The sequence below is a fragment of the Pteropus alecto genome, unplaced genomic scaffold (genome assembly GCF_000325575.1).
Source record: "Pteropus alecto unplaced genomic scaffold, ASM32557v1 scaffold53, whole genome shotgun sequence".
Classification (NCBI taxonomy): domain Eukaryota; kingdom Metazoa; phylum Chordata; class Mammalia; order Chiroptera; family Pteropodidae; genus Pteropus; species Pteropus alecto.
The window spans coordinates 5857808-5869666 of NW_006434366.1; the positions used below are offsets into that span (position 1 = coordinate 5857808).

The following is an 11859-nucleotide window of genomic DNA, read 5'->3' on the forward strand; positions in this document are numbered from 1 at the left end:
TCCCCCGGCCTGCAGTGCTTCCGCTCAGTGGTCTCGACTCCAAGCCTGAAAAAGCTGTTATAACAAAGAGCTTAAGCACTGAAGTGGCTTCGTTCTGTTCTTTTTAAGCTAAAGTTGTTTTTTAATTTTTCCAGTTGGAAAGGTAATGCCCGATTTTTACGTATTTGAGACATTAATATATCATTTGCCAGGTGGGCTTCTTTAGCTATTACGATGCTAGCGAAGCATGATATTCTGCCACGCGGTTACTGCCTAGGTGACCTGGCTCTTTCCGTTTGCTCCCTTTTACGTGCCGTGCCGTGATAAACCATCCCTATTTATTTTTGGGTACGTGTCCAAATAGCTCTTTGGGCCGACTCCTTAGAAGTGAGATTGATACGCCAATAACAAGAACATTTTTATGGGTTTTGACGAACGTGGCAGACTTGTATCGCACAGAACACACGGCACGGGTCCGTCAGTGTTGCGGACGAGGCTGTAAACGCCTTTTAAACTGTATCCGTCGAACAGACAGGCCACGCCTTCCCACTGATCTCATTCAGCGTTTAATATATAGATTACCCGTGCGAATGTGGGGGTCTTCGGGACCCCGCGTTCTCACAGCGACCTATCTAGCTACTCTTCCGACAGGACACGTTTCACAGGACACGTGTTCCTTAGGGTCATCTTGCCTGCTCCCCCGACGGCTTCCTCTACCCACTCTCTCCCTCCCTCTCACGCTTTGGCTGGTTTTATTTCCAAACGAACACGTGGAATCCGTTCTTTTAAATTCCCGCGGATTGCCCGAGACTGCTCCGCGCAGGCAGCGGGGTACCTTCTCACCCCTCCAAATCCTTGATGATGCTCCGTGGAATTTCATAGACACCCTACGCTGTACTTGGTACTACTGTGACTATTACTAATTATGTTACTAATATTTTTTGACATGGTTTTTGCTGACCTTGCTGCCGCTAACTGTTGCGATTGCTAGATTCGTTTCTTTTACTGTTTTGTTGAGATGTTTTCTTATTATTTTCTAACTGCTTTGTATAGGCATCTATTTAGGCTTTTAAAAAATATATTTACTTATAATTGACCACTTAATGCAATGTTTTATAAAAGCTTATTTTTATCTAGTGAATTTTCTTGGGTTTTCAAGTAGGATATCAAATTTTATAATAATCAAATTATTATTAATCATATTTTCTCAATATTTACAGCATTTTTTGCATAATTACATTAGACATGGCTCTAGAAAAATAAGCACTAGTGTTAATGGCAGCTATATCTTATTTCTGAATTTACTAAAAATGCTGGTAGTATTTCATAATTAAACTCAAAACTGAATATTCACGTGACAAACACATTCGATCATTAATCATCTCTGATGACTGCACGGTATTATCTTTTGAAATAATATATCAGTTACATAATATTAATATATGTGATAATGTTGATTATGATACATATTCACACTGACTAGCTAAATTCTTCATTTTATATAATTCCATCTATATTTATATATGCTGAATATATTCTATTTGGTAAAATATAGAAATAATGATAATTCTATATGTCAATGATTTGCACTGAAAGATTTTTAAAATATCGAATTATCAGGCAATAATAATGGTAGTCAGGATACAATTTCAAATAATCATTTTCATTACATATGTATCTTCTTAATGAACATAAAATAATCAAGCAAATCAATAAATGTTGGCTTGGACGCCCATTTAATACTACCATGCAGATAATATTGTGCCATCAGGGATGACTAAATATTTCTATGACAACTTAAAAAGATTAGTAACAACCTATTCACTGAATAATATCTGTGTCACTTTTAAAGTCATGCAACAATTACTATGTGTAGACTACTATTTATACATATATTAAGTGTGGCTTAATAAACGCTGCTGTTCACAAGTAACATCTTCGTGAATCTTCTGGTTTCTAGCGCCCGTGTTCACTCGTAGGCTAAGGAACCGCTGTGCCAAACCCTCCGCTAATTATCGACATAAGACCATTTATTTTATGGTAAAAATAATCTCGACGTGTAGAGGAACATATGTAAGATTCCAAACTTTATCTTTCAGACACAGCAGTAATTCGTGTGGAAACCCTCAGCTTCCATCACACGCACATTTAGCATCCAGCAGGCTCACCGCGGTCGGGGTACAAAGAAGGGAGAAGGACCTTACGCGTCGAAACAGCTGGGCAGTTTGCAGGGACACTCACGTGGGTTCGGGGTTCCCCTTGGCTTCGCATTCGAGTTGGAAGAATTCGTCAAAGGGAAAGGCGACTTGCACTTTTGACTGTTTTGTGATGGTTGGAACCTGTTGAACTAAAGATAAAAAAATGCGTTTAAAGAACACACTCTTCAAAAACTGGGCGAAGTTAGTTTAGCTATAAGAGAAACGCTCTTAAATGGGCTTTGTGTATCGATAAGCAAAGGGCTATGAAAGAATGACTGTTACAGGACAAATCGGACTTCCTTTCTGCAAAATGTATTTCATCCTAAGGAATACACTTCACTGCCATCATTCCATGTCGTCATATACGTTCCTTTTATTTAAACCCAGAAAAACGAACCAATTTTTAAAACGGAAGAAAAATGTCCATATCATCATGACTTTAAAATGTCTACTTTGAAATTGTTGGCATTTAACCTGTGTTGATGCGTAGATGCATTTTTACTTAGTTCAGTCACTTTGACAGCTCTGTTTTTTTTTTTTGCTGACTTAGGGACGTTAGCCCAAGCTCAGTCTCCATCCACGGGGTACTCCTAAATACTTTAATGACGTGCATAACTTCCTGACACGGACCTTCTGATTGCTGCTGTTTCTAAGTAGAGCAGGTCTTGAGGTTATTGCAAATTCGTATAATTTAAATTTTATTACAGTTATCAATGGTGAGGGACGGTGCACAATAGTGACAGCCCCTGAGAAGTCAGCCACGAACCTGTGAACATCCTGTTCATTAGAGCATTATTCTTTCTTAAACTTGCTCAGGTTGTAACGGCTCAGCAATAACTACCTACGCAGGGAATGGCGCTAAAAACTTTGGGTGTTTATGAGGATATTATAAATCCTTTCCTCCATAATTAGGCCAATTACAGAGACATCAGACTCGTTGCCATTCCCACGGAATGCCTGCTTTGGGGGCGTTTGCCAGCGACCGCTCTAGAGGGCTGGAGTAAATGGGTAACATTCAGTCGTGCCGGAAACGTGTCATTAATGTTTTACAACAATGGCTGTCCACGGGCAGCGCAGCTCAGAGACGCACAGGTGGCCGAGACGACCCAAAGAAGGACACTTGCTGCGGACGAACACACACTCACCCGCCCTGCCCGCGGCCAGCGGCCTGGCAAGCGATGGAGGACGAGAGCGTGGCCTCGGAAAGCGGGGCCGGGCCTCAGACGGGCAGCCCAGTGCCCCCCACCCCGACCCCCGTGGCTACTGGGGGAAACGCAAAGCGTTGACACCCTTGCCACGGAGGTCACCAAACGCCCTGTTCCTAATCTGGCGCTGCGTACTGAAGAGGAATTATCTCAGGCTCTCGGCCGGAATTTCAACAGCTAGGCTGGTACACCTGTGCAGGGCTAAGAGCTTCAGCCTGGCTGCAGAGAACTTAAACCTGCACACCTGTAGGACAGGTGACTCACTTAAGAACAGGGTTCCTTAAGAAGCGGGAATCAGACACAGAGCCTTGACCGTCTGTGAGGAGAGTCGAGAGGCGTCTGTCCCTGGGGCAGTGACCTGCAGGTGTGGTGTGAACCGCTGCCTTGCAGAATTTAAGGTGGCCCTCGGCAAACGGTTTTAAAACACTTTACATTTACAGTCAGCGTTAGTCTCTCTTCTCCTCACGTCCAGACTGAGTTTTCGCAGGAAATGGCTCAGTTCCGTGTTCCCACCTCTCTAAGGTGTAGTCAGCTTCCTGAGGCCACGAGTGAGCCTCTAGCATGCGGATGATCCGCAAAGGCCACGTCCAGCGCGAAGAGGCCGCTGAACAGTCCGCGCCTCGCGGGCTCTTACTCCTGACCGTGGACGGACAAGGCAGGGGGCCGACATGAGCCACGAGGACACAATATCCCTGAAACCCTCGAGGGCCTTTTCCATCCCACGCGCTTCCAGCTCAAGAGAAAGACCCCAGATCTCTACCCTACACAGGTGATACACTTATTACGTAAACTGTGTTTTCAGGCACGTTATTTTTTGAACTTTTAATTACTGTAACCTCTTCAAACTGATTTAGGATTTTAAGAATTCTGCCTTCATTTTTACCAACATATGCTAAGCTATGTAGTTTCAGAAAACGACTGATCTCTGATACGAATTTATACTATAGAATGCTCTAAGTTTCCAGCTGACATCATCTTATAGTTTTAGTTATACGAGATAAAAATGGCTTTCAATATTTTCCTGATTCATTGTTTCCATTCTTAAATATATAATCATTTTAAAAAAAGAAAACAAAGTTTATGCATTTCCTTTTTTTGTCATAACGGGTTAAATACCGGTAATTCCTAAATCATAATTGTCCCTAAAATAAACTAAGCTGAGTATACAGGGGTAACAGCTGTCGGTAATACTGTAGACTGGCTCATACAGCAAAATTCACCTGATCTATAGGTTTCTTGTCATGCGCCGATTTTGCAAAACAGGCAGAAAGCATTATAGCAAGCAGCCAAAATACGCCATCCAAATACTGAAAAAGGCAGAGGTTAATTCTGAAGACAGATTGCTGGAAAACATATAGAAAAGATGGTAGGAAATCACATCCTTGATCGACAGGTGTTGCTCTTAAAATCGAAAGGCAGGTGTGAAGCCCCGCAGGGCGCGTGCCGAACGCGGCCACCGTACCTGAGGGCGGGATCTCGGTGGCCACGCAGAACTGCACCAGGAAGAAAGCCAGAGGCAGGACGCAGCGTCCCCCGCCTGCCAGCCTCGCCATGGCTGGGTGCCAGGGGGGTGACGCGAATGTCTCCTCCTCCGTCCGCGGTCGACCTGGAAGTTCAAGAGAGAAACAGAGTCACATGGGTGCTAAGCTCACGCGCTAACGTGTCGCGCCCCAGGAATTAGATACATTCGTCCTGTTGGTAATAACTCTCCTCACGATGAGACCGTTCTCACGTATGTAATGTGTGTCTCCTCTGTGTCTCAGGGACAGTTGACATGTGTTCTGGTGTCAGCCACAAACCACCGCAATAAATCACAGTTTGCAGGCAGAGGAGCTGTCCCTGGAAGGTACCCCTGTACTCGCGGACGTCACCGCTGGCCTGACAGCTCCCCCGGCCCGCTTCAGGCACAAGGTGGCTCCTTCTCAGTCCTTTCTGATCAGAAGCCTTCGAGGCATCTAATCCCATCGAGGCACTTACGAGGCATCGCATGTTTACTCTTTGATCTCCCCGGCAAAATGACTTCTCATATCCACAGTTATCGACTCATAGAAGGTGAATCGTGAGATACAGGAACAGAAAAATGAAGGACAGATGGATAAGAACCAGCCACTGTAGCTAAAATGGACAAATTCGGGGCATCCGAGTAGGAGGAGACGCACCAGGAGCTCTCCGCTGCAGCAGGACGCTTTGCTCACACCCAGGTCCCCGGGACCCGGAGAAAGGCTGAAACACCAACTTCCCTTGACTTTCCCTCACAATTTCAATTTGTCTGAAACGCCGTGATAAGAGCTATTTCAACAACACTAATAATTCATTCTTAAAACTACGTTTCTCCAAAATGCAAAAATTAATGTTTCAGGTGTCTAACTTTTTTTTTCCCATAAAGATCAATTACTCTATTCATTTAGAACTGGTGGAAAAAACTAATAATTATACAGTCAGAGAAGCCATTAAATGTATATTTAATTCCGAATATTTGGGCTTTTCATTTTTCACCGCTAGCTGCTTCTGAAGGGGTGATGGACCAGCGCCTTTCACGTGTAGAAAGTAGGTCAAATGTAAAGTAGTAACGAATGCTGCTGTTTTGCTGTTTTATTTTATAATTTTGAAAGTCTGAAAAGTTACACTGATCATGATGGAAAATATCCCCCTGCCAAAAAGTAAATCTTTGCTCCCGAATTAGAGTAATGGCATTATTCTACTTCGTCTGATCTCACTTGACCCATCTGTAAAATGAAACATGGAAAAAAAAAAAGATCATTGTGTGCTTTAGAATGTTATTAAAATGACAAATAACTTATACTGGTAATTAAAAATGTTCTCAAATGTGTCACGATGTTAACTGACACCCGCTTTCCTGGTGTAATGAATTATTCTAATCGACAAAAGAAAACGTGATAAAAGATGCTTTCGCTGTGAAAAGCGGAACGTCGCCCAACCACGAAAACCGAGTTCCACACGTTTGGACGCGGTCTGGGCCGCGGACCAGCCAGCGAGGTCGAAGGTGAAAAACCAGAAGAAAATATCATCCTCTGAACTGGCCCTTCCGGTCCCTCCTCTGAGACCCTCTGAGTAGTCATTTGAATTCGCCGTTGATGGTTATATGTCACTCGTTACCCGCAATCTATTGTTACTATTCTGTTCCGTTCACAGTCAGTGCTGGTTTTTTAAGGGCGCCTCATGGATCTGGTTAAAGAGCTGTCCTCTCCTGGCGAGGAGAAAGGGTTTCAAAACCATGACGCCATCAGGAAACCATATTTCCAGATCAATACATCGCCCTGCCCTGAAATGGAGAGTAAAAACTCCAGACGGCCACATAAGTGAGGACGGACTCGAGTTCATGGATCTCCTGACTCAGGCAAGTGGCTCCCGGGGCTCCGAAGGCCGCGGCAAGACGGCTCAGAGATGCCAACTGTCCACAGTGAGGGTCTGACCGCTGGAATTTCAATGGTTGTAACTGCCTGCTCCCAATGCAAGGCATCTGCTTCCATAAAAAAATGCCACACTGAACCAACAGCTGGCTTAAAACGAGACCGTAAATTAAGCGGCGGGGGATGGTTAATCCTCCAGGCGCTGACTTCTCCTGCGGGAATTCGCTTCAGTTTACCTGGGACTCATATTTGCATGTCAAGAGGCTGTTACAGGAAAGTCCCTGGGAGTTAAACGTGACCCCTGAGAGCAGAGCTCCATTCGGTGACGATGACAGCCTCGCACAGCTTTCCGACTGAAGAGGGGAAGTCGCCATCATCTCAGTGCGAGGATGATGAGGACCGCGCCGGTTAGGAATTCCGTTTTGCAACGGAAAGACGGAGATAAATTGACGTCCCCATTTATCTTCCCTCAAAGAAAACGAGTTTAATGCCGCACGCCAGACGCCACGATAGAAGTGTTTGTTGAAGCTCAGGACGGAGCCGACACAGAAGCAAGAACAAAATATGCTAAAATATTTTTGACGCCATGACGTAAAGCCTGGAACTGATTGCTCGGTGCTAATGGTATTAACTCTGTTCGAAAAAGAGTCATTGAATCTTCGCGAACGTGGACAAATTGCGTTGAATCCTCCTACCACCCTAGATCGTCCTCGGAAAGAGGAAAATCATCTCAGACGACCTACCCAGGAGGGCAGAGGTGTCACCACGCCTACAACCCCAGCTTCTTCAGAATGCTGGGCCAGCAGGGAGCAAGGACACCTGCTTGCGAGACGGGACACAGACGCGGACGGGCATGTGCGCTGCCTGGGACCACTTCCGACGCAACAAGGAGTAAAGCTGTTTGTCCAGAACGACAGCCTCTAACGCCGCCATGCTGTCTCCGCTACAAAGTGACCTCGCGGGCCCCTCCAGTGGGACATCTAGGGACAAGCGATGCCCTTAAGGTGAGTTCGCCTTCTGCTTTAAGACGCGGACACGAGAGTTGGCCCAGCCTTGGTCCCCTCCGCTTGGCCTCCCGCGTGAATGCTGCGGCCCGCTGACCGGGACAGGGACGTCATGCACCCGCACGGGGACAGCGAGCGAGTCGGTCTATCACAGGCCCAGAGCCCCGTGGCCTCGGGCAGCGCGTCCAGCCTTTCTCGCTCATCTCGACACGTGACAGTGAGCGTGGCCGCTCGACAGCAAGGTCGCGTGTGTTCAGCAAAAGGAGCAGAACAACGAATGAGACGCGCCAGCCCCGGCGACCATGACGGCGGCTCCGCTGTTCGGGGGCCGCCTCCGGCAAGGACATGCTGGCCCGAGGAGCATGGTTGGCTAGAGTTACAGAATCGTGATGAGTTAAAAATAAATAAATAAAAATAAAAGACAATCCACTGAGGTGCTTGGTGGTAAATGATATTCACTGATTTTAAATGCTCCCCGAAGGAAAAGGACACGTTCGGAGTGTGGCAGAGCGACCGGAAAGCCCTCAGTCCTCACACGTCAGCCCCGGTCCCCGCACGTCACCCCTGGTCCCCGCACGTCACCCCCGGTCCCCGCCAGCAGCCGCGTCCTCACTCCCCACCCCTGCCCGGCCTTTGGTCAGCGGAAGGAGCCCTCAGCTTAGGTCTCGGGAAGATGTGCACGTTTGTGTCACACCTGCTCAGTCTAGAGGGTCCTAGCCTGCTGGGGACGGGAGCTGCTGCCCTGTCACCCTCTGCGATCCTGGCCAGGAGCCAGCGGCCACCAACCGTGAAAGGGCCGCCAGCCTGGAGGAGCCCGCCGCAGGTGACCTGCCAGCTGAACGGCTGTTCTTCGATTCTGTGTTACGTTTCCACCGGAGTCTGCTTTCCACTCCAGTGGCGAACCGTGGCGAGGTCGAAGGAACCGGGGTTAAGGCTGCACCGTCCCGTTAGGCCGTCCGGCACGCACACACCCCGCACTCTGCACCGAACGGAAAAGGAAGGGCTTCGCCATCGGCCTAGGGGGCCCTGGCTGATCCGGATGACACCTGCCCGCTGCCGACGCCGTCCCACACACGGGGCGGAGGTGGCCCCGCGCCCGCCCAAAGCCTTCGACGTGCGGCTCTGCGGGTCCCACGGCATCGTGAGCACACCTCCCTTCACTGAGCAAACGACACAACGCACACGCGTGTGGCCGCACTCAAAACAGAGCGCTTCCTGCGTCACTGAGAAGGGGCAGGACCTGGTGTGGCGGATGGCCCCCAGCGGCCTCAGGCGCGGCTGGCTCGGGACAGCAGACTTCGCCTGCGAGGTGTCCTCCACGCCCTCGGCCTTTTCTGGCAACTACTCTTTGTGAGCGTGTGCGGGTCCGAGGCCTAAGGAGACACGAGCGCGAGGCCACCCAAAGCTGACGGCGGGTCCCGATCACCGCCTCACAGCCTGCCACTGCCCTGACCTGCCCGGGCCCCTGCCACCGCCCTGCCCGGGCCCCTGCCACCTCCCTGACCTGCCCAGACCTGCCTGTGTCCCCGTCACTGCCCTGACCTGCCACCGCCCTGTCCGGGCCCCTGCCACCACCCTGACCTGCCCTGACCTGCCCTGACCTGCCACCGCCCAAGGAGGCCCACGCGGAACATGCTGGCCTTCTCCTCGTCCTCGGAGAAACAGCTGTTTCTCATTTCCACCACTGTGAGTTCTAGAAGTCAGAATGAACCTCGTGCGTGCTCGATTTTAAACACATTTTTCTCATCGAGGAGCGTGAAACAGACCAGCAGCGCTTATCACAGTCGGTGGGAAGGGACACACGGCCCTGAGGTCCAAGAGGAGTTGTAAAGGTCACGGAGGGACCTGGGCGGCCGCCGGGGAAGGAGCTGTCACTTGGAACGGTTCACAATGCACCTCCTCCCACGCACTGCGGGCTGCAGCAAGCCGGCGCCTGCACGGGCCGGCTGCCGAGTCCCTGATGGGACGGGGGTCCCCTGCGCCCCTCTCTGACCTCCAGTGCCTGACTGTCAGGCAGGGAGAATGACACCTCCCCCTCAGGAGTTAGGGCTCAGGGGAGAAGTTTCCACCAGCCCCAGGTGTGATTGGGGTCACTCAGCACCTCCAAACACAGGAGACACACAAAGAAGGCTGAACGGCTTTTGTTCGCGTCCCGCTGAGGGCTGCCCTGCACATCAGTTTACAAGTGTCATCAACCAGTAACCCCAAGGGACTGTGAACGGCCGTTTGCTCTGGAAACAAAGGTATCCACTCAAACTCTGTTTCATGTCACTGAAGTGACAAAGCGTTGCTCAGTGTTACTTCATCCTCCCTGCAGAAGATCAGAGCAACGGAGATTTTACTAGAACCCAATCGATTTTATTGGAAAACTGTCAGCTTTAATTGACCATTATGGTGGCAAGCTAATATCATTAATAATACCGTTGATTTAATAGCAAAATACCGGAGCTAAACTCTGTCAGGAAAGTAACTGAATATAATTAATTTTTTGTTTTTGGTTTACCCTTTTATTCACATACGTCCAAAATTCTTACCGAATACATGCTGTAATGACATCTAATTCGAATTCTTTTATAATAGAAGAAAAGAAAGAAAACCACCCAAAGTCAGGACCCCTCACCGCAGGGACAAGAAACGGCCCCGCACCCTTGCACGCAAGCCTGCTCGGCACCATTTTTCACAAGACCTGTCTCCCAGTGACGTCCTTAAGATCGAGGAATAACACAGCTGCTCTAAAATGCACAAAATTCGGGTGTGCGGCTCTGCGAAGTTCGACACGAGCATAAACCCGTGTGACCGCTTCTCAGACCCCTGCGTTCTGTCTCCACGAGCGTTCTGCTGGCTTCATCCCTCGGGGGGATGGTCAGCTCCTAAGGGACGAGACCGGCTGGCACTCCCCCAACTACCGGGCCCTCCCCCGGGGGGGTGGTCGCCCCCCAGGCGGTGTCTCTGCACCCCCCCCGCCCCCGGCGGTGTGTGGATCTCGAGGGACAGTTCTGCCGTCACACGAGTGGCAAGTTACTGGCGTTTCGCGTGTGGGAGCCACGGACCCTGCACACAAGCGCTCGGCGCGTCCTGCCCTGCAGATCTGGCCTCCCCGACACGTGCCCGCTCCCCAGCTCCGTGCCGGCTCCATGGGGCCCGGGTACCCAGAGGAAAGCGAGCTGTCCCATCCGTACACTGGGACGTGCCGGAGGCGGCTCTGAACGCTTTCAGTGCACATTAGCACACAAAGGCCGAGGACTTTATTTTGCTTAATTCGAATTTTCACCAACTTGTTTGGCTATGAAACAGTATGTGTGTGATTTTTATCAAAATCCACATATGGAGGAAACCGTGCTAAGAACCATCAGCAGCACGTAATGTTAACTGTAAAGTATCAAAATTAACAGCTACCAGACAAACCTTTACTAAAGCGTCGTATCTGCTTTCGCATACGAGCAACGCACTTAACTCTCACGGCTCCACAGGGGAGCTATCGGCGCCTGATAATGACGCCCATCGTATATACGATGGGACCGGAACAGAATGATAATGTCTTACAGCTAAAACGTGGGGCTGAAGTCAAAGCCTACAGAACCGCTTTCTAGAACTATCGTGTTTGACTATTATCCAAACAGCCATTTGGAGACAATCATCTTCAAGACTTAGAGATATTTATTTACTATCAGTTCTAATAAAACTAGAAGAAAACATGTCTGATTACGAAGTGTATGGGGCACCTATAGAAAGTTTCCCACTAATGAAGTCCATTAGTTCTTGGCCAGTAGCTCCTACAAAAATTGCCTAAAATACAATAAGAACATTTTCCTCAGAGGAAAAAAATATCTGCAAGTAGATAATCTAGAAATTCATAGAACATCATTTAAAATCTCAACCAAAAAGTTTCCACCATTTCTAATTTGAGTCATAACTTTTGTGGATTATATTCTCATCTAAAATAAGCAAATAATACACCTTCTAAACGTTAAGAACTGCAAGATACGGAAGAGCTACGTTAGCAGAGTCTGGACGACTGCAGCCCACGCCCACTTGGGGAGCCGAGATCAGGAACTGAAGGAGCCTCTGGATCCTTCCCGCCCCCCAGCCCCGCCCTGGCCCC

The 11859-nt window shown here is 48.8% G+C and overlaps 1 protein-coding gene across 1 annotated transcript in view; it reads right to left on the bottom strand.

The window, feature by feature from the left end:
* CHL1 (cell adhesion molecule L1 like) overlaps positions 1 to 5347 on the bottom strand; it is a 56228-nt gene extending 50881 nt beyond the window's left edge. Inside the window, exons 1-3 of the mRNA XM_015587170.1 lie at positions 5233 to 5347; positions 4845 to 4988; positions 2221 to 2326 (exon numbers count right to left, since the gene is read on the bottom strand). Of these exons, the coding sequence (XP_015442656.1) occupies positions 2221 to 2326; positions 4845 to 4988; positions 5233 to 5347 (365 nt within the window). The remainder of the gene's footprint in view (positions 1 to 2220; positions 2327 to 4844; positions 4989 to 5232) is intronic.
* Positions 5348 to 11859: the final 6512 nt, after the last annotated feature.